The sequence below is a fragment of the Scyliorhinus canicula genome, chromosome 17 (assembly GCF_902713615.1).
Source record: "Scyliorhinus canicula chromosome 17, sScyCan1.1, whole genome shotgun sequence".
In the NCBI taxonomy this organism is placed as follows: Eukaryota; Metazoa; Chordata; class Chondrichthyes; order Carcharhiniformes; family Scyliorhinidae; genus Scyliorhinus; species Scyliorhinus canicula.
In genome coordinates this window covers 91,809,160-91,832,674 of record NC_052162.1, presented here as the reverse complement: position 1 = coordinate 91,832,674, position 23,515 = coordinate 91,809,160, and the positions used below count along the sequence as shown (strand labels likewise).

Sequence of the window (23,515 nt, the reverse complement as noted above, 5' to 3'; positions counted from 1 at the left end):
AAGATTGAATCCCGCTGGCAGCGAATGGCACGCTGCCAAGAAGAATCAGCTAGGGAACTGAACAATCCAGAACCTGATCTCACTGGAACCAAATATCTCTCTGGATTTAGAGGTTTTGACCTTTCTTATATAGTATCATGATCCTTGACTTGACACTTTAGTGTTTGGTGAGATTCGATTAGAGATCAACACTGAAAACCTGCTTCTCTCTTGAGTGGCTCCAGTCTTCACTTCCGAAGATCTGACCGGGAAATTCAGTCCAGAGGTCAATCCAACTTGGAAGGCGTAAACAATGGGTCACCTCGCAGAGCTTCAATTCCATCTCCCAAGATTTTGTTCCCCTGGAATATACTCACAAGCACAACGTGAGTTCATTGGCTTCGCCAAGCACAACACTGCTGCTTCAAAGAGGTATCTTTGCCCCATTGGCTTGTAATACAGATTCAACACCTTTGGTTGCCTTATTGGATCTTCAGGCCTTTCCCAGAGACCTTGAAGTCTGCGACCCCAAGCCTTTGTCCTGTTTGGAGCCTGTTTCTCTGCTTGTCTCTTTTTAACCAAACTGAAATGATCCCTTCTCTGAAATTCTTCTTTTGCAACCTCTCCATGCCCCTATTTCCCTTTGGGGCTTGACCCAGTCCATACTCTCAATCCCGTGCCTACGATTCTTCTTATCAATGGCTTTCCACTCCCGGTCACCGAACTGAGTGGGAGGGTGAGCTGTGAGGGGGATGCAGAGATAGCACAGTGGTTAGCACAGTTGTTTCACAGCTCCAGGGACCCAGGTTCGATTCCCGGCTTTGTCACTGTCTGTGTGGAGTCTGCACATTCTCCCAGTGTCTGCGTCGGATCCACCGAATGCTCCGGTTTCAGCCGGCAGATGTGCAGGTTAGATGGATTGGCCATGATAAATTTCCCTTAGTGTCCAAAAAGGGTAGGTGGGGTAACTAGGTTCTGGGGATAGGGTGGAGGCATAGGCTTAAGTAGAGTGCTCTTTCCAAGAGCCGGTGTAGACTCTATGCGTCGAATGGCCTCCTTTTACACTGTAAATTGCATAAATTCCTTGATTCATTGTGATTTGGACACGTTGAGTGAGTCTGTAAAAAAATGGGAGATGCAGTATAATGTGGATGAAAATGAGGCTGTCCACTTTGGTCAGAAATTGGTAAAGCAGATTATTATATGAATGGCTATAAATTAGGAGAGGTGAATGAACAACGAGACCTGGGTGTGCTTGTGCACCAGTTGCTGAAGGTAAGCATGCAGGTGCAACAGGCGGTAAAGTCGACACAGGGTATGTTGGCCTTCATAGGGAGAGGATTCAAGTAGAGCTGTAGGGATATCTTGATGTAATTATACAGGGTCTTGGTGAGGCCACACCAGGGTTATTGAATGCAGTTTTGGTATCCTCATCTGAGGAAGGATGGTCATGCTATAGAGGGAGTGGAGAGAAGGTTTACCAGACTGATTTCTGGGATGACGGGACTAATGAACGAATTATTTTGCTCATTGTTGTCACAGTCATTCTTTGCTGTTGGAGTTTCTTATTCATTCATTTCATTTTTTGTCCCGCTTGATTTGCCTGATTTTCTCTCAACTCAAACAACAATTAGATATTTTTTCTTTGCACATTTATTTAGCAGCAATGTAGTGGAACGTCATATGGAGCCTGCGGATGGGCTGCAGTTGTAAAATGTACAGCACAATTTGAATGACAGCTTCCATGCAAAGGGGGAAATAATCAATTTCTTCAGTTCAGGAAGCACTGAATTTTTGTCATTCTTCATTGAAAATTTTAGACCAACATTTCAATCTGAATTTTGCTTGAGTTGTTGGTAGGTGCCTAATTGGTTGCCAAATCCTGGGGATAGTGTCGTTCATGCAAAAGGGTCAGGTGCCATTTATGATATGTTATAGGTTGGTGCTGGAGAAGTCAGAATGGTAAGGTTGTATTAGCTACAGAGTTGAATTGTTCTGTAAATGTAGTGATTTATTTGCAGCCACATTGTTAACATAAGTTGATTGCTCTATGATTAATTATTCTTACATTGGGCCTCCAATTTCCCCATTGCTACGGTAACTCTGCTTACTCCATGAAGGCATAATGAAAGAAAGATAGGTTTTAGGTTACACGTGCAGCATGGTCAGCGCAGGCTTGGAGGGCGAAGGGCCTGTTCCTGTGCTATACTTTTCTTTGTTTTTTGATAAAACCTGCATTTATATAACACCTTTCACAATTTCTCAAATTGCTTTTCTACCCTCTATCGATTTGAGATTATCTTAAACTTTGTTCCCTGTGTCCTTACAGCAGGTTTCATTCACATTTAATCCCTGTCTTTGTTGACCAACATTGGCTTCTGATTTTAATATTCTTATCCTGGTTTCCATTCCCTTTGCATGGCTTGTCCCCTCCCGATCACTTTAACTTCCTTCTGGCGGAAGATTACTCAATGTCACACTGTCACTGCACATGATTAAACAAATGGAAAACAAAATGAGTGCTCTCACCACACCATAAGATCATTCTTTATTCCTTCAACATATAAACTTTATCATCTTTTAGAGTTATAACCAGTAATTAATGTGGAAACGGCCCAAATTGCTCAAATATAACATACCTCTGTCACGAATAGAAGGCCAAGGAAGTAAAATACAAAACAAAGACCAGTTGTCAGGTAAAGCCGCCTTGATCGTAGGAACTTTGGATACTTGTCCAGTAGAGCTGTTGTAATTGTTTCTGATTGAAGAAAATAGTGAATGAAATCATTAATGAAAGAATAATTTACATAATCGCAGAGAAATCCACCCTTGCAGCCAAGGGAGCATATGACATACAAACATGAAGATATATGAATTAGGAGCGGAAGTAGGCCATTTGTCCCCTCGAGCCTCCTCTGCCATCCAATAAGATCATGGCTGATCTGACTGTGGCCTCAACTCTGCATTCCTGCCTACCTCCGATAACCTGTCACCCCCTTGTTAGTCAAGAATCTATCCGTCTCAATATTCATTGGCCATGCCTCCACTGCTATATGGGGAAGAGAGTTCAAATGATTCACAATCCTCTGAGTGAGAAAAAAAAATCTTCTCACCTCAGTCTTAAATGGGAGACCCCGGGCGCGATTCTCCCAAAGCGGGAGAAATCGTAAGGCTGGTGTCAAACCCGGGCGGGTTTGACGCCAGTGCGCCCCTTCCCGACCGGGAACCGATTCTGGTCCCCGGTCGGGGCTAGCAGCCCGACGCCGCAAGCTCCGGCATCACGGGCTTAACGAATTTCGTTAAGCCCGCTTGCCGGAGTTAGCGCCGGCTGACGCGTCATATGACGTCAGCCGCGCATGCGCGGATTGGAAGACTCCAACCCGCGCATGCGCGGATGACGTCATCGCGTATTTCGCGAAACCCGCGCATGCGCGGGCCGGGATGCCCCTCAGCCGCCCCGCGAATGGATACTACGGGGCGGCGGAAGGACAAATAGTGCGCGGGCATCAGGCCCGCTGCCCGCGATCGGTGCCCACCGATCGCGGGCCCATGGCACCCTTGGCACGGCCGTGGTACTGCCGTGCCAATCGGTGCCATGGTTATAAAAAGCGAGTTGTTCCCGCCGTTTTTACTAACGGCCAGACCAGGTCTGTTTGCCGTTCGTAAAAACAGCGTAAAGGGCTGGGACTTCGGCCCATCGAACAGCTGTGAATCGCTGCCGGCCGTAAAAAAACGGCGGCAGCGATTCGTGTCGGGAGTTGGGCGGGGGGGGGGGGAGAATAGCGGGAGGACGGGAAAAATGTCGGGAAGGCCCTCCTGCTATTCTCCGACCCGTCGTGGGGGTCGGAGAATTTCGCCCCCCGTATTTTCAACCTGTGTCCCCTAATTGTAGCCGCTCCCTGAAGGGCAAATATCCTTTCAGCATCCAAACAGCAATTCACCTTAGAGTATTTTATGTTTCAATAAGATCACCCCTGAATCGTCTAAACTCTAACGGATATCGGCCCAGGTTGAAAATGAAAAGGAAACCAGTAAAAACTCTCCAACTCATTTCTTGTCTTGGTTTTGAACATTTTGAATTGGTTATTCCTTCTGGATTCCTTCTGGATAAGACCATCAGATAGGGGAGCAGATACAGGAGTAGATATCAGAATAGAATTAGGTCATTTGGCCCCACGGTCTGCTCTGCCATTCGATCATGGCTGATATGTTCCTCATCCCTAATCTCATGCCTACTCCCTATAACCCCTGATCTCCATATCATTCAAGAAATCTCGTTATTAATCAAGGACACCAGATTTGTGCTTAAGTTGCTGTTGCCTACAGGTTTACAGACTAAGAGCTGGATTATGAAATCAGACAGAATAGTCCTTTCTTAGAACATCAGAACTAAGTGCAGCAGTTGGCGATTTAGCTCCACTGTTCAGTCCGTTCATAGCCGATCTCATGACGATAGGGGCAGCATGGTAGCATGGTGGTTAGCATAAATGCTTCACAGCTCCAGGGTCCCAGGTTCGATTCCCGGCTGGGACACTGTCTGTGTGGAGTCTGCACGTCCTCCCCGTGTGTGCGTGGGTTTCCTCCGAGTGCTCCGGTTTAATCCCACAGTCCAAAGATGTGCGGGTTAGGTGGATTGGCCATGCTAAATTGCCCGTAGTGTCCTAAAAAGTAAGGTTAAGGGGGTGGGGGTTGTTGGGTTACGGGTATAGGGTGGATACGTGGGTTTGAGTAGGGTGAGCATTGCTCGGCACTACATCGAGGGCCGAAGGGCCTGTTCTGTGCTGTACTGTTCTCTGTCTATGACCTCAACTCCATCGTATGATACTCTACACACTCTCTGTAAAATAAAGTAAATTAGCGCGGGCAACAAAAATGCAATGTAGAAACACAACTATTTATGAATATCAGTGAAGCCAATAAAAAGATTTTCAAACAAAGATACTCGACGCCCCAACCCCCCACAACTACATCTGTTGTATCAGCCGAGTGGCCTTTCTCTGAAATGCTCCAAACTAGATTTATATCCTTACTTAAAGAAGGAGACCAAACCTGTAGACATTGTGGTCTCACCACTGCATGTACAATTGCAGCAAAACATGGCTAATTTTAATGTTCCATTCCCTTTGCACTAAACAATGGGCGAGATTTAACAGAAATGAAACAGGGTCCCGTGTCAAGTGCGTTTAGCCAAGTGTTTACCTGCACTGGATTCGCTGAGAACAACCCGGCTATTATGTGGAACTCTGGTTCATTTTTGGGCCATGGCGAGGAACGTTGTGCCAAGGCCGCACATGGTCCTAGTTCCTGCACTAATGAGCTTTGCTTGCCAGTGCAGGAAGAGATAGGAGCACCAATCTCGAGACCCCTCCACCTCAGCCTCCAGACCCCTCCAATGTCTCAACTCACCAATAAGGGGGTAACTGAGCTCCTGCATCCCACCTCAAAGGCAGGGCACCTCAGGCCTGATCCCCGGCATGGGCATGATGCCACCGGGGCACTGCCAGGGTTCCAGACTGCCCAGAGCCGAACCGCCCAGGAGCCCCTTTCAGCTGCGAACCCCCCCCCCCTCCCAATTGCCAGTACATCTGGTCCACATTTGTGGAAACAAATGTTAAATGGCGCCCACTCAGGGTCTCCGGGGCGAGGCCATTAGGTCCTGGTGAGACCACCTGTTCACTTGAATCTGCAATTCTGGGTCCCGGCGCCAATGGCTGGGATCCAGATCACGATGCCTCATGAGATCTCATTAGAGGCCTCTCGCAAGATTTACCAGTCTCGTCACGTCCTGAGTCGGACGAGGACGATAGATTGTGCCCAACAACATTCCATTGGCCTTCCTAATTTCTTGCTGCACCCACAGACTAACGTTTCATGGTTCATGTACCAGGGCACCCCGATCCCTCTGTCGCTCAGAACTCTGCAATCTCTCTCCATTTAAACAACATGCTGTTTTTCTATTTTTCCTGCCGAAGCACTTTGAAACATGCATTTCACCCAGTTCCGTTCCCATTACTCTTGTTTGTGGGAACGTTTTGGGGAAACTATATAACTATAATCCCTAGTCATCTGCCAGGATGTTTTAAAAAGCGAGTGAGGTTTCTGACCAGCCTGCTCTCGGTGAGTCAGTCAAAGGTTTAAAAGTTGTAGCAATATCAGCCAGAAAGAAATGCGAGAGAATGGAATTTGGGAGTAAGAACAGGGAAAGGAAATGTAACCTGAACACTTTCATGTTCTTGTCGGATGGCATGATTTATATTACAGGAAAACTTGTAGCTAAAGCTATAAACAATTTATTCACATGAACTGGAGGTCCACTATATACAAAACAACAGATGAAGAACAGTATGATGATGCACAAGCAACCTCTCCAATAGCTCCCTCGTCCGTCTGCCTCTAACATTCACTTCTATGATGTGGAGATGCCGGCGTTGGACTGGGGTGAGCACAGTAAGAAGTCTTACAACACCAGGTTAAAGTCCAACAGGTTTGTTTCAAACACGAGCTTTCGGAGCACGGCTCCTTCTTCAGGTGAATGGAAAGGCTTGTTCCAGAAATGTTTATATAGACACAGTCAGAGATGCCCCGGAATGCGAGCACCTGCAGGCAATCAAATCATCAAAGATGCAGAGAGAGAGGTAACTCCAGGTTAAAGAGGTGTGAATTGTCCCAAGCCAGTTCAGTCGGTAGGCCTCTGCAAGTCCAGGCTTGTTGGTGGGGGCCGAATGTAATGCGACATGAATCCCAGATCCCGGTTGAGTCCGCATTCATGCGTGCGGAACTTAGCTATAAGTTTTTGCTCAGCAATTTTGCATTGTCGCGTCTCCTGAAGGCCTCCTTGTAGAATGCTGACCCGGAGATCAGAGGCTGAATGTCCTTGACTGCTGAAGTGTTCCCCAACTGGAAGGGAACAGTCCTGCCTGTTGATAGTCGCACGATGCCCGTTCATTCGTTGTCGCAGTGTCTGCATGGTCTCGCCAATGTACCACGCTTCGGGACATCCTTTCCTGCAGCGTATGAGGTAGACTACATTGGTCGAGTCGCACGAGTATGCGCCGCGTACCTGGTGGGTGGTGTTTCCACGTGTAATGGTGGTGTCCATGTCGATGATCTGGCATGTCTTGCAGAGATTACCCTGGCAGGGTTTTGTGGTGTTGTGGTTGCTGTTCTGAAGGCTGGGTAATTTGCTGCAAACAATGGTTTGTTTGAGGTTGCGCGGTTGTTTGAAGGCCTTCAAACAACCGCGCAACCTCAAACAAACCATTGTTTGCAGCAAATTACCCAGCCTTCAGAACAGCAACCACAACACCACAAAACCCTGCCAGGGTAATCTCTGCAAGACATGCCAGATCATCGACATGGACACCACCATTACACGTGGAAACACCACCCACCAGGTACGCGGCGCATACTCGTGCGACTCGACCAATGTAGTCTACCTCATACGCTGCAGGAAAGGATGTCCCGAAGCGTGGTACATTGGCGAGACCATGCAGACACTGCGACAACGAATGAACGGGCATCGTGCGACTATCAACAGGCAGGACTGTTCCCTTCCAGTTGGGGAACACTTCAGCAGTCAAGGACATTCAGCCTCTGATCTCCGGGTCAGCATTCTACAAGGAGGCCTTCAGGAGACGCGACAACGCAAAATTGCTGAGCAAAAACTTATAGCTAAGTTCCGCACGCATGAATGCGGACTCAACCGGGATCTGGGATTCATGTCGCATTACATTCGGCCCCCACCAACAAGCCTGGACTTGCAGAGGCCTACCGACTGAACTGGCTTGGGACAATTCACACCTCTTTAACCTGGAGTTACCTCTCTCTCTGCATCTTTGATGATTTGATTGCCTGCAGGTGCTCGCATTCCGGGGCATCTCTGACTGTGTCTATATAAACATTTCTGGAACAAGCCTTTCCATTCACCTGAAGAAGGAGCCGTGCTCCGAAAGCTCGTGTTTGAAACAAACCTGTTGGACTTTAACCTGGTGTTGTAAGACTTCTTACTGTATTCACTTCTACACTAAGGAGACTCCTAGTGGTCAGTCAGTGAATTACAGTACAGCTGTGATATCACTATTCACACAAGGGTTGAATTCCCCAGACCAGGATGTTTTAAAAAGTGAGTGAGGTTTATGACCAGCCTGCTCTCGGTGCGTCAGTCAAAGGTTTGGTGACCCCCACTGCGTTACAGCTGCTGAACAATGTAAAATGCTGCTTACATCAATGGGACCAGAAGATTCCGCTGCTGACCAATAGTGAGCTGCACCCTTCTCTGTCCGACCCCCACCCCGCCACTGGAAGCCCCCATCATAAGATTCAAAACCATGGCAGTGAATAGCTACTGGAATTTGTATTCTGAGACCATTCAGATACTGAGGTGACATTTCCTTGGAATGTTAGAGGGTGCAATTTAACAGAAATGATACAGAGTCCTATATCGAGCATGTCTAGCCGGCTGTTTTGAAGCACTGGCAGCGTCGAGAAAGACCCCGTTATCTCACGGGACTCTGCGAGGAACGTCTCGCCGTGGCCACACTCAGTCCCATTTCCTGCACTGAGGAGCTCCCCTCCAGATCTCCCAATGTTTTCCCCAATGCCCCAACTCACTTATAAGAGGATTATTGAGCCCCCACACGCCACCTAATAAGGGTCGGGCAACTCTCGGCCCAATCCCTGGCTCAGGCAAGGTGCCACTCTGGCAGTGCCAGGGTTTTCAAGTGGTATCAGGGGTGCCAGTATCCCACCCTGCCCAAAGCCCAGCCTCCCTGAGGCCCTCGATTCCCTGGGAGATCTCTGGACGTGCCCCCCCCCTCCCCCCTCACCCCCCGAAGTGCTGGTACACCTGGTCCCCGTTTGTGTGACCAGTGCTAACTGACACTCACTCGGGGTCTCCGAGGCCTGGAGATCCCCTGATATCTTGTGAGAGGCCCCTCGGAGGATTTACCTGGCTTGCAACAGCTCTCCAACTGAGACGCAACACGGCCAGTAAATTTCACCAGAGCCCTCTCGCAGGATTTACCCAGTGAACCACGCCTCTTATGATTTACCGGCCACGTCGCACCCCCATTCGGAAGCGGCCATTACATTTGGCCAAGCGTTTTAATCAGTTGGGGAATCCAGGGTTACTGGGATAATGCGGGAAAGTGGAGTTGAGGATTATATCATATCAGCCATGGCCTCATTGAATGGTGGAGCAGAGTTGATGGGCCGAGTGGCCTACCTTTGCTCCTATGTCTTGTAGATTTATTCTAATGCAGTTGTTAACCCATTTAAGTGAAACAGGTTGGAGCTTCGCTAAGACAACGGTCAAAGGTCTGTTACAAATAAATCCAATAGATTCATTCACTCACATCACCAAAGTAATTTCTAACTCTATATGATAAACAGAATAATTTAGAATAGTTTCTTTCAGCAGAAAGAGATTGTTTAAATACAGCAATGTATTCTTACCAAAACTTCCAAACTGCGTATCAGCTCCCAGAGTGAACAGCATGAGGAAAAATAAAATGGACCACAAAGGTGCCCATGGCAAATGGCTAAGAGCCTCTGGATAGGCGATGAAAACCAAGCCGAAACCTAAACATCGGATACAATTGGAATTATTCAATTAATGGAGCTCAGAGGAGATTTATTGTAAACTGATGTCATTTCCTTACAGATTGTCAATATTTTTCAAATTTGTGAAATTGATGATCAGATGAAATTTACAGTGATGAAATGATCTATCTTGTTTTGAATATAAATCACCGTCTCCACATTATGATTATTTAAAAAGCTGCATTTCTGAGGAAAGGTTAAAGAAACAAGTCGGCCAAATTCCAGAAATTCCAGCTCATTGATCAGTTCCAATCGCTGTCCAGTATAATCCAAACCCCATTTCATTGTGTGGTTTTTCAGAACCTGACTATCAGTTTCCATCAGAATGACTGTTGTAAATTCAAGTATTGATGATCATGTCTGTACACTGGAACAATCTCAGAATAAATCATTTGAGAGCGAGATGGTTAAAGCTTTGTGACCCTGCTTGATATTTTTCCCAGTTCTGGTTTACCTGACTGTACAACCTCTGGAACAGGTTTGTCTTGCACATGAGCCATGTGTCCCAGGACGGAGAAGATGGCAAATCCAGCAAACACACTCGTAGCACAATTAGCAACGCAGACAATGATGGTGTCGGTGCAACAGTTGTTGTGGAATTTGTTGTAGGATGACAATGCGATTAAACTGCCCCAACCCACCGAGATAGAAAAGAAAATTTGTGTTGCAGCATCTTTCCAGACCTGGTAAACAGAAAATAGAATTAGTCCATGGTGGGCAGCTGAAGCACATTAACCATGAAAACTATCAGTCGGTAAACCTATGGTAAACAGATTGGATAAAGCACCTCCGGTCAATAGTGTCTCCCTTAAACAGCAGCATCTTCATTTTTCCTCTCTGTCTATTTCTTGCTGCTAAATTCTCTCAGGGAGTTTGAAATTCCGTCCCACCAGACATGTTTCTGGTAAGTGACTCAATTAATTCACTTGCAGAGTACAATCTGTCACACAGTGGCCTCCGTTCTTTTATTGAAAGCAACAACAAAAAAAGCCTTTCAACATAAAATCAATTTTCATATCTGATTTGTAATAAATACTGGACCAAAGTTAAAAATCTCAACGTCAATAAATACCCTGGCATATAGATTTTAGTGCCAACTTCAGGGCCACAGTGTAAACTGCATACACAGGAATCAATATGGATACTGTTAAAGGAGGTTAAATGTTTTAAATTTAAATCAAAATCCAAATCCTGTCAGAATAACGCTGTCACAAATATTGCTCACCAATCATTTATGTGCAAATGCCGCAACAATTTAAAATTAAACACAGAAGTTGCTCTCTGATGTGCACAGACCCACTGTAATCTTCGTGAAAATGGTGCGAACAGTGTGCTTGCACTGTAGATATAGACTAAACTTGCCATAGAAGTTCACTTCAAGTCATTTCAAATTTAAGGAGTCTTTTGACAATGTGCTGAGGGTTCTTTTCTGTCCGTCAATATCTCTGGCATCCAAAATTATTGTTCGAAATGTGGAGTCAGGTTTTAATTGTGTTGGAGATTTGGATAAAAATTAAAGGTAACTGTTTTATTTATTTTTTCTTTCTGTCTTTTTCAACTCTCATTTAATCCAACCATTATTTTCCTTGCTTTTAATAATAAAATATTTATTGTCACCAGTAGACTTACATTATCACTGCAATGAAGTTACTGTGAAAAACCCCCAGTTGCCACATTCTGGCGCCTCTTCAGGTACACAGAGGGAGATTTCAAAATGTCCAAATTACCTAACAGCATGTCTTGCTGGACTTGTGGGAGGAAACCGTAGCACCCGGAGGAAACCCATAGAGACACAGAGAGAACGTGCAGGCTCAACACAGACATGACCCAAGCCAGGAATCGAACCTGGGACCCTGGAGCTGTGAAGCAACAGTGCTAACCACTGTGCTACTGTGTTGCCCCACCTCACTTCATCTCATTTTCCTGACTTAACATTGAATTCACTTGCTCGAACTTGCTCTTCATTCTCTCTGTCAGTCGTTGTATAGTTAATTTCACAATACTGCAGTCTGAGTGGACAAGGGGATACTCCGTTTTCTTTTCCATGTGTTAAGATACTGGACCAGACCCCAAACAATTTTTTTAAAAATTTGTAAAACTTTGAGGAAAGGATACTTCACCTCACGAGTGATGACCTTGATGAATAACATAGAACATAGAATATTACAGTGCTGTACAGGCCCTTTGGCCCTTGATGTTGTGCTGACCTGTCAAACCAATCTAAAGCCCATTTACACGATTCCATTATCATCCATATGTTTATCCAATGACCATTTAAATGCCCTTAATGTTGGATCTTGGGGATGGCCAAGATGGCGGCCCCCGTGAGTCGCACATGTTGTCTGGAGGAGGAGACACGCTGCCACATTGCGGGGTCTGCGGGCCTGAGCATCGGAGGAGCGAGTGTTCGAGTTAGGATTTGAGTTTTTTGATTTGGCCAGGCAGACCTTAGCAAAGTGTCCTTTTCGACCGCAGCTGCTGCAGTTTGCGTTGTGGGTCGGGCATTGCTGTCGGGGGTGTTGGGGCTGGCCGCAAAAATTGCATGATGGTCCTCCGTGATGGGCGGGTGACCGCGCGGCTCAGGCCTGGGGCAGCCTTTGATCGGGGGTCCACGATGGGGTCACGTGATCGGCCGGGAACACAGTTAGGCTTTGGAATGCGACCTCCAGCGAGGTCGCCAGTTTTACCGTGTCCTCCAGGTCCTGGGCCACTTACTCAAGGAGACGCTGTTGTACATCATTTGATCGGACCCCCACAACATACACATCTCGGAAGGCGAGTTCTATGTGCTGAGTGGCTGCCACGGCCTGGTAGTTACAGTCACGTGCTAGAGCTTTGAGGTCGCGTAGATAGTCATCTAGCAACTCCCCAGGGCGCTGGCGATGAGTTGTGAAGATGTGCCGTACGTAGACTTCATTCACGGGCTGCACGTACAGGCGGTCGAATATCGCAAGGTCCTCAGTGTAAGAGTCAGCTTCATCAAGTTGAGTAGAAATACGATGGCTCACCCATGCGTGGAGAAGACTTAGTTTCTGTTCATCTGTAACGGAGGAAGTCGTTGATGCAGCCAGGTAGACCTTGAAGCACAGAAGCCAATGCAAAAAAATTTCCTTTGCCTCTGCGGCCTGTGGATCGAGTTCCAGTCGGTCAGGTTTGAGGGATGATTCCATAGTAGTTCTTTAAGCCGATTAAATTGATGCGACCATCAATTCACTCAGAGGCACGAGTTGGAGTAAACTGTGGCTTTAATCGGCTTACAACTAAGCCTGCCTGCGACTGCACGATACTGAGGGCGGACTCGCAGGACCGCAGCACTTATACTCCCTAAAGGGGGTGGAGCCTAGGCCACAGCCCTGTACATGCTCCTCATCTCCCCCTGTGGGCAGAGCCGCACAGTAGCTCACAGATGGGGTCCACAGGGACAACAGTAAGGGACAGTGTGAATTGCCAGTTACACATTCACCACAATGTGGTTTCAGCCTGGGGAGTTAATTTGTTTTTAGCTTGGGTGGAGTAAAGGTATTTAGACATTTCGAGAAAGATTTTGAGCTGAGCTCTGATCTGGTTAACCCTTTAGACCACAGGTCAGGAATTTTGCTCTCACCGTAGGATAAAATAAGATTAGCAGTATTTAAAGCAGTGCAGACTTGTCTGAAGACAAGTGGGATGCTGAAATTGACTAGTTGAAACAGCTTTTTAAAGACATCCAGCCAGAGTCTGCGGGGATTCTAACAGGAGCCAAATCTGTTCTGGAAAGTGAGTATTACTCTGTACTATTGGGATGTAGGATGGATTGAGAGCTATATGTTTTTTCTTTCTTGTTTTTAAAAAAATTTGAATACTCAATTCATTTTATCCAATTAAATGTGGCCAATCCACCTAGCCTGCACATCTTTTGGGTTGTGGGGGCGAAACCCATGCAAACACGGGGAGAATGTGCAAACTCCACATGGACAGTGACCCAGAGCCGGGATCGAACCTGGGACCTCAGCACCGTGAGGCTGCAGGGCTAACCCACTATTTCTTGTTATTTCATTGGGACCATAAATAGTAATTAAGGGTATTGCATTTACTGTAGTGAGTAGTATTGTTTAAGGAGTATTTGAAAGTGATTTTTGGATGTGATGTTAAAGAGTTTAATACTGTGATAATCATAAAGTTTTGTTTTAAATTACAAAATCCATATTACTTCATGCAGTCACTCCTGGATGGAACGAAGTATTCTTTCCGCACAGTCTTACAAAGCAAACTAAAATATTGGGGTTTTGACCAGAATCCTGGCCATTGTTGGGGTCTGGCCTGAGATTGTAATACTTAACCTAATTTGCAAATTCAAAAGGTGCCAATTAACTAATTAAAATCCACCATGAGGTTAAAGTTTGGGGGCAATACCACATTTGCACAAAAACACAAAACAACACAGGGTGGAATTCCCCAGCCCTGCATGGTCAGCTTGTCATTGTCTCTGGCAGGACTTCACAGTCCCGCCAAAGTCAATGGCAAATTACATTCCTCACCCTTTGGGGAACCTGTGGTGGGGATGGACTTTGGCAGATTAGAAGATTCCGCAGGTGGGGAGGGCTGGAGAATTCTGCCCTGTGACTTCAAATTGACCATCCAAAACAAACAAAAAATAAATAAGGTCAAGCATGAAACAATTCAACTGAAATTAAATAAACACCAAATGATATCAATGGTATTGTTATATTTACCTCGGCATCAGCCAGTTTGGAGAAGTCTGACTGGCTTCCAATGTAGAATTCAATTCCTTTATAGGCTCCCTCCAGGGTAAGGCCTCGGATCAGGAGTATGATCAGAACCACATAAGGGAACGTCGCAGTGAAATAAACCACCTGACCATGGAGAGGAGCTTGTTAGATTTCTCTGTATTAAAAAGCATAAAATGATCAATGCAAAAGCATATAGACTAAAAAATGGAAGAGGAAATCTTACATCATTGCCGAGAAAGTAGAACAAAAAAGAAAACAGGAAAAGAGACTGAATAAACTTAAGGCCACTATCTGATCAGCCATTATCTTATTGAACAGTGGAACAGGCTCTTTGGCCCCTCAAGCCGGTTCTGCTGTTCAATAAGATTATGGTTGATCAGATTGTGGCCTCAAGTCAATTTCCAGTCTGCCTCCAGTCCCCATAAATCTTGACTGCATTGCAGGTCAAAAATCTACCAAAGTCAGTTTTGAATATCTCCAGTGACATGACCTTCAGTGATTTCTTGGGTAGAGAAATCTAAAGATTAAAAATGCTCTGATAGAAAAGGCTCCTTGTCGTTTCCGTCGTAAATGGAGGCCCCCTTATTTCAAAACTGTGCACCCAGCTCTAGGTTCCCGCATGAGGAGAAACATCTTCCCCGCATCTATCTTATCAAGACCCCTTAAAATCTGTTTCAACAGATTATTCCACATTCTTCTCAGCTCCGAGTATCATAGGCCCAGTCCCGCTCAATGTTCACTGAAACGACAACCCCTTTATCTGAGAAGTCAGCCAAGGAAACTTCTCTGCACTACTTTCAATGCAAATATATCACATAAATGAGGAAGCCAAAACAGTATGCAGTGTCTTGTTGAGTTTCATCAGGCAAGTTGTCATGTTGTCCTTATTGTCACTTGTTCTCTTGTTCAGTTCACAGGTGTAGTTACACTGGAACATTGACACAATGTCTTTGTCATGGGGTTGAATATTCAACATAATTTTTGTTAGATAGATATACTCATTGGTGTCACTGGTTTCTTTGTGTTGCGTGTGCAGTTAATTTACAAGCTGGCCTTTTTAGAACATTGTTTTATCCGGGTGGACCATATGAATATGACTGCATTTTACAAGCAGTTTGTTGTCAGCACTTTGGGCTTTCCTTCATGCTGCGCCACCTTCGCCCATCCTCGTCAACACTATTCACAACTTCTCTTCATTTTTAAGCCAACCCTCCCCCCGATACGTGTTCACTCAATTAATGCTATTTTGTAGTTTAAAGGGTTAATGCTGAACATGTAAAAAGACAGCCAACATTATCAATGATGCAAGATAAGAAGACAACAGAATATGATGAGAAATCATTCTATGAAGAGCCTCGAACTAAGCCCGTACTGTACATAATATGACGTTCAATAAATGGCAAAGTTTAACAACAGGACAAAAACAGAAAATTCTGGAAAAACTCAACCGGTCTGGCATAAGATGAGGAGGGAGAAACAGAGTTAATGATTCAAGTCTGTATGACGCTTCTTCAGAACTAAAAAGAGGGGGATTTGAGATGGGCTTTATACTGTATAAGAAGGGTGGAGCAGGTGAAACAAAGTAGAAGGCCAGGGATGGCTGAGATCTAAGAAATACTGGCCAAAGATGGCATGGATGCAAGACAAAGGAAATGTTAAAAGTCATGTTGAAGACAAAATAATGTGGTGATAATGGCACCAAGGTAAGATAGCAAGATATCAGAAGGGGTGGAACAAGGTAGATGGTCAGGGATGGCTGAGATGTAAAAAATGTTCGACAAATATGACATGAGTATAAGACAACGGAAATGTTAATAGTAATGTTGAAGACAAAATGATGTGCTGATAGTAGCATTAAGGTAAGATAGCAGGGTACCTCAAAAGGAGAATGAAGATCAATGCTCTTCAAAATGAGGTGACCAATACTCTGAAAGTTTTATCAACAGTCTAAGCCTCAAGCACTGTCTGTCAATACAGATGAAGAATAACTTCATTGAATGTACAAAACAGTTAATAACACATATTCTTCATGAAACAAGTGCTGGTCGAACCGCCTTCCTGGATCTGATCAATAATTTTTACTTTTTCGGCAATTATGTGAGATTTCCTCTTCCATTTTTTAGTCTATATGCTTTGCATGGATCATTTTATGCATTTTAATACAAGTATTTATACAGAGAAAACTGGCACCTTAATTAAACATGTTATTGTCATTTCATTGGCAAGTTCTAAACCATTTACAGCCCATTTATACTCAATGATATACTTAAATTACTCTGAATACTAAATACAGACAGAAATGTTGGTGTTCATGATGGACTTGATTTTTGCTATACTGGGTTGAATTAGAGGAGGGTCACAATGTACTTAACCCAGAGCTGCACATTATAACTAAATTTAAATAGCACAAATTTATTCCAAATTATTTTTAGTTCAAATGCAGAAAAGCAAAAAATGCCAAGTGCACAAGAGGGTTGACTAAGAACCCAGAAATCCATCAGAATGTTGAAACAGCAAAGCCCCAGGGAAAACATTGTTTGATTAGCACACTGCACAATGTATATTTGCACAATATAAACTGGCTTCAAGTGCTTGCAGTTTCAGCTATTGGCATATTAAAGGGACTGGATGCTTTCCACATACATTGGCCCATAAGAAAAATAATAGTTTTTTTTAAAGAAAATGTAAAGTTAGCTGTGAATGACTGTTAACTTCACACATTTTTTATTCAATCTATTATTCACATAGGACTCATTAGTTTGTGCAGTGTAAAGTAGGTGAATGGGCAGAGGAGTGCCATAACTTTGCATGAGGGACCATAGAGGTTTGGGAGAGAAGTGGTGCATGAATGGCATGGATGTAGCATGGGCAATGTGTGCTGGTAAGAGACCAAAGAGAAGGGTTCAGGTGAATGAGAATGTCAAAAAAATGGGTACAGAGGGGGAAGTGACAGGTAATGAACTGGGTGTCACACTGAGCTCATAATTCATTGAGGAAGTGGAGAAAGTTGTGGCCTTTGTTTGATCATTTTTTTAACCTTGTATCCTATCACAGACATTCCCTTTTAGTCTTCCTGCCCCCCTCCTCCAATCCCAACCTTCTATTGGATTAAAGACTCTTACATTTCTAGACTTCTTCAGTTCTTATGCAAGATCATCAACATGAAATGTTGGGCAGCACGGTGGTGCAGTGGTTAGCACTACTGTCTCATGGTACTTAGGACCCAGGTTCGATCCCAGCCCAGGGTCACTGTCTGTGTGCAGTTTACACATTCTCCCCGTGTCTGTGTGGGTCTCATCCCCACAACCTAAATATGTGCAGGGTAGGTGGATTGGCCAATCAAAATTGCCCCTTAATTGGAAAAATATTAATTGGGTATTCAAAATTTATTTTTAGAAAAGAAATTAAATGTTTTTGCAATGTTTTTGCTTTTACCGCATGTTTACTCTATGTTTATTTCATTGTCAATGTCCAGACAAATCTTATTTGACAAAAATAAAACCATGACCCTAATCTGCTCGATCACTTAGCCAGTCTGGCCCAGCATCCAGAGCAATTGAAAATTCATCCACTGAAGCCCGTGGAACGAGCGGCACATTTCAGGGGTTTAGGGGAATTGCTGTGGTTCTTTCCTTCAGGAGAAAGATCTTCAGATTTCAATCAGGCCTGAAGTGCTGATGAATTATGGATCTCCCACTCCCCAGAGTCATTGTTGCCTTGACATAAACCTTCCCAGTTCACTAATGATTCATACATTCTCATTTTATTCTTTCTGATCTCTGTACTTTATCACTAGTTTTAACTAAATAATTTTACCTTTCCTGAAGATTTGATTCCTTTCGATAACGCTGCCCCAACAATCAACCTGGCCAGAAACAGACAGAGGGCCAAATGCCAGACCACCTCCCCAGTCTCATCAATTGAGCTGGTACGGCGCAAAACCACTTTACTAAATAAATAACAGAAACACAGACATTATTAGACACAATACATCTTAGTATTCAATGAAATGTATGAGGATTTGAACACATTTATATTGTGTTTTTTAAGAAGTAAATTGTGACCAAGAATTGAGATAACATTTAAAGTTCTTCATGATTTCTCCCTTCCTGTTAATGTTTTAAAAGATAAATCTTTGTTTAAACAGCGAGTGCTGATGGAAACTCTTAAAAGATAATTTGATTGAATTCCAGACAGTCCTTCACTGACTGTCTTGCATTGTACTTTTCAAACTACCTGGGTTAGTTGTGTATCCCAATGAATTCAGCCCCTTCATATTGTTCAATATGCTCCCTGCCCCAGGCACTTTCCCCCAATTCAATTACCAGGTCTATGGGTTAAACGGGTTAAACATAACACTGGATTCAATTAAACACACAGAGAAAGGGACACCAGCCACTGATAATTGAAACCATTTCATGTTTAAGAATTTGAGGGGTTCATCTGTTCTTTGTTCAACAAGAAAATAAATAATTGGGGCAGCAGGGTAGCATGGTGGTTAGCATAAATGCTTCACAGCTCCAGGGTCCCAGGTTCGATTCCCGGCTGGGTCACTGTCTGTGTGGAGTCTGCACGTCCTCCCCCTGTGTGTGTGGGTTTCCTCCGGGTGCTCCGGTTTCCTCCCACAGTCCAAAGATGTGCGGGTTCGGTGGATTGGCCATGCTAAATTGCCCGTAGTGTCCTAAAAAAAGTAAGGTTAGTAAGGTTAATGGGGGGGGTTGTTGGGTTACGGGTATAGGGTGGATACGTGGGTTTGAGTAGGGTGATCATGGCTCGGCACAACATTGAGGGCCGAAGGGCCTGTTCTGTGCTGTACTGTTCTATGTCTATGTTCTAATGTCCAAGAAAGTTTTCACTGCATAAATATTGTTAAAGTGAACCTGCAGTGTTAGAAACCAGAGAGCTGTTAACTCATTAAGGGCCCCTGTTGTGATGTTATTTTGTAATAGGTGTATGATGTAAATGCTACCTCTATCGAAATCAAACAGCTTTTTACTGATTAAACAGGACATTCCCCCAACGGACCTTCCCAAGTGGAAGCTACTGGTACAACTGTGCAGGTTCTAGGTGCAGCTTTCTGTAGTCATTTACTTACTCCCAGTATTGCTCACTTGGACCCTGGTGAGGAACGTAGATTTCTGATCCATTTGGACAAGTTTCATTGTTTACATGCAGCCATGTTGTATTCACAATTTCAAAATATCCATGATCCAGAGTGAGATTGCAGAGTGGATCTAGAAAATGGGGAATGTGTTTTAGAATTCCATTTCACTGGGAATGATGCAAACATTTCTAGTAATATAATCAGGGTCACTTTCATTCTGACTGAATCAGTCCAATCCCTTTTATTACATGGGGAAGGTTACAGATGGGTCAAGTTCAGTCTATAAACTCCACTCACAGCACAGTCCTGCTCTGGTGCCCACTGTGTGTGTGTGTGTGTGTGTGTGTGTTCGGAGATTTTATTTGACAACACCTGTAATCCTCGTAAGCATAAAAACATGTTAATACATTCAAGTAGAAACAGTTGCTTCAATATAATTATTGCAGATGTATTCAGGATATTAAAGAAGACAGTCGGGATTATATGTTTCGAAAGACGTTTCAGATTTAATTCATTCACTGCATAAAATCTTTACAGAGAATCAGCTGATGAGCCTATGGGGCACAAAATTTATGGGTCTGACATGACCCTGTTCTGCCATCCTGGTGGATTACAGGCAAAGAAATGTTAACTGGTCCACATATCTAGCTTTACATTCCACGGGGGTTAAATTGAATGGACTTGATGGGTTTAGAGTCAATGCTGAGGACTCTCAGGGCCATTTCCTCCCAGCAGGGGAGGCGGTGGCATAGTAGTATTGTCACTGGACTAGTATTCCAGAGACCATGGGTAATGGTCTGGGGCCTAGGTTCGAAACCCACCATGGCAGCTGGTTAAATATGAATCCAACAAGAAAATCTGGAATTAAAAGTCTGAGGATGAACATGAAACCATTACCGATTGTCATAACAACCCATCTGGTTCACTGACATACATCAGGGAAGGAAATCTACCATCTTTCTCCGGCCTGCCCAACATGTGACTCCAGATCCACACAATTATGTGGTTGACTCAGATATGGTCCAACAAGCCACTTAGTTCGAGCGCAATTAGGGATGGGCAATAAATGCTGGCTCACTCAGTGACGTCCACATTCCAAGAACGAGGAAAGAAAATCTCAACACCAACATACCATCACTTAGAATTAGCAAATTCAGAGTTAATATAATAAAATGACCCAACATGTCACAGCTTCGACAATCTTTTTCGGTAACTGAAGCCTCTCATCCCCGGAACTATTTATATCATTCCTTTCTGTACCATTTCCAGTTCCTTAACACCCTTCCGAAAGTGTTGTTCCAGGATTGGACGCGATACTCGTTAAGGTCGGAATGTGTTTTCTAAATGCTAACCACAACATCTTTTCCTTTTCACTCAGAGCTTGTTTATAAAGCCAGGGTTCCAAAGAACCATAGAATTCCTACAGTGCAGGGTTTGGCCACTCGGCCCATCGACAGTGTGGAAGGAGGCCATTCAGCCTATCTGCAATGCAGAAGGAAGACATTCAGACCATCTAGTCTGCATTGTACGTTATTCTCTAAGTCTGAATAAAAATTGTAGACTTCCAGTGAACACAAATACTTTATTCAATGGGTTAGTTCTGTTTTCAGAGCTTAACTAGATATAATACAGTCAAGAGGTATGACCAGTGAAGCTAAGGTAAGCTGCCTACGCTGAGCTGTCCCTGTCTGCTGCTGCTCACTAGCCCTGTGCTTCTGAAAGAGGCAGATCCTCCCTTGGGCTGGACCCTTTATACCCGTCTCTGATGCTGCCCTCTAGTGATGGTGTGGCTGTTACATCTGTCTGTAGTCCCTGGTGTATGTGCAGATGTATGTCCAGATGTAAAGATCACTACACATTGATCCTCTGTAAAGCACCCTACCTCGGCCCACTTCCCCACCCTATCCCTGTAACGGCACAGCCCCACCTAACCTACACATCTTTGGATTTTAACAGGCAATTTCTAGCATGGCCAATCCAGCTCGCCTGCACATCTTTGGACTGTGGGAGGAAACTGGAGAACTGCAGGAAAACACTGACAGACACGGGGAGAACGTGCAAATTCTATACAGGCAGTACCCAAGGCCGGAATTGAACCTGGGTCCCTGACGTGTGAGGCAGCAACGCTAACCACTGTGCCGCCCTAATCAGCCTTCTTAACTAATTTGTCAACCTGACCTGCTACTTTCAATAACTTACACATATATACTCCTAATTTCCTCTCCCAATGCACTCCCTATGGATTTGCATCCTTTATTTTATATTGTCTCTCCTCATTCTTTCGATCAAAATGGATCTCTATCACCTGTCCCTGCATTATATTTCAGAAGTCACTTCTCCACACATTCCACCTGTCTCTCTGTGTCCTCATGAAGTCCTCTCTTATTTCCCAACAGATGTAATCTTCTGGTACAGGGACCAGTGAATATCCCAACATAAGCCGCTGATGTGTGACAGGATCCTGGGAAAACCCCAATGTGCACACATTTACGGTACTTAAGTGGCAATTCTAAACTTCCAATTGCCAGTTTTACGCTGCCTGGACTGCTCGGTGATCGGAATGAGGAGGTCAATTCCATACAGACTTAGGCTGTTTGCCTTATACTTGCTGTGAAATTTTTACTGATTTACCCCAAAATCAATGGTGTGACACTATCCTCTCAGCAGATGGCAATCAGTTCCTCATGTGAGTCTCATTTATTGGGCAGAGCACTTCTGCAATCCCCTAAATCACCAGTACATAGAGTGCAATGGTAAGAATACTGTCACTTCCACAGCACTACAATGGGGGTCTGGATCGAAGATTGGCTGGTTAACAGGAATCAGAGTGTAATGAACTCTAATTGGCTTTATTGGTTGGCCAATTGGAGTATGAGCTCCCTCAATGATAGCTCATTGAGGGGGCCAATATAATCACCTGTGTAGGCTTTGTGAGCAGTCTTAAGTTGACTGGACTGCTAGCAGCACTGTTTGTATCTCCTGCAGCTCCTGTAGTATCGTTATTGTAAATAAATATTGGTGTGGTGACGGAACTCCTGCCTTCCGTGGATTTCTACACAGAGAGTGCTCATAAATGGTCTTTTTCTGGTTGGCAGGAGGTGATGAGTGGTTGAGCATAGAGATCGCTCATCAGAAAATTGAATGTGTGGCTCAAATATTGGGACTGGAGAAATGCATTTTGATTCACACTGCACCGTCCTGGGACTGGGAAAAGAGAGAACTGTACCTATGAGAGAGATATCACCTGAGCTGCGTTGAGACGAGTGTTTTGGTGAATCCAATAACCAGAGGGTTCGAAACAAAATAATGCGGGGGGTGGGGATGGGAGCAGAAGAGGAAGACACTCATGAGGGAAGATTTGGAAAGTTGAAGACGAAGGCCAAGCCAATAGTTCAAGGTAGAGATGTGGTTAATGAGGGAACTGAGTGCACAAACACAAGGGTGCAGCAGCAATTAAGGTCAGAGTAGGGAAAATGGTGAAAAAGGTAGAATGAAAGGCTCTTTATCGGAATGCACACAGCCTTTGTACCAAGATGGATGAATTGTTAGCACAGGTCAAAATAAATCAGTATGATATGGTGATCAATACAGGCACTTGCAATGTGACCACTGCCTGGACCTGAATATTCAAGGGCAATTGGCCTTTTGGAAGGATAGGAAGAAAGGGAAAGAATGTGGGGTAACTGTTAATAATGGATGAGATCAGTATGGTGTGGTGAAATGCATCACTGTAAATACACAAAGGGTTAATGTAAATACACTACAACTAAGTAAACACTGGAGGGAGCAGCAGAGATGTCATGACATGCAGACATATAGCTAATGAACACATAGAATAGAACACGACCAATGGGCAGGCAAGACACCCAGAGGTGACACTACCACAAGGGGGCAACCCATATATAAGGACAGGGACAACAAAGATAAATTCCATTGAGAGAGCCTCTGCGAGAAGGTTGTACTATCCATGGATAAGTAATGAAATAAACATTGGAATCAAATTGAAGGAAATTATGAACAACACTGCAAAGATTTGTGATAGGTCAGAAGATTGGGAAGATCGGGAATTCCAAAAACAATCAGACTTTCAGAGATATCGAAC

The 23,515-nt window shown here is 44.4% G+C and overlaps 1 protein-coding gene across 1 annotated transcript in view; it reads right to left on the bottom strand.

Annotated features, from left to right (window-relative positions):
- Positions 1-23,515, bottom strand: part of LOC119951975 (sodium- and chloride-dependent neutral and basic amino acid transporter B(0+)-like) — a 56,237-nt gene that overhangs the window by 11,193 nt on the left and 21,529 nt on the right. Inside the window, exons 4-9 of the mRNA XM_038775411.1 lie at positions 19,405-19,543; positions 18,126-18,258; positions 14,292-14,432; positions 10,034-10,262; positions 9,433-9,558; positions 2,619-2,737 (exon numbers count right to left, since the gene is read on the bottom strand). Coding sequence (XP_038631339.1) covers positions 2,619-2,737; positions 9,433-9,558; positions 10,034-10,262; positions 14,292-14,432; positions 18,126-18,258; positions 19,405-19,543 — 887 coding nt within the window. The remainder of the gene's footprint in view (positions 1-2,618; positions 2,738-9,432; positions 9,559-10,033; positions 10,263-14,291; positions 14,433-18,125; positions 18,259-19,404; positions 19,544-23,515) is intronic.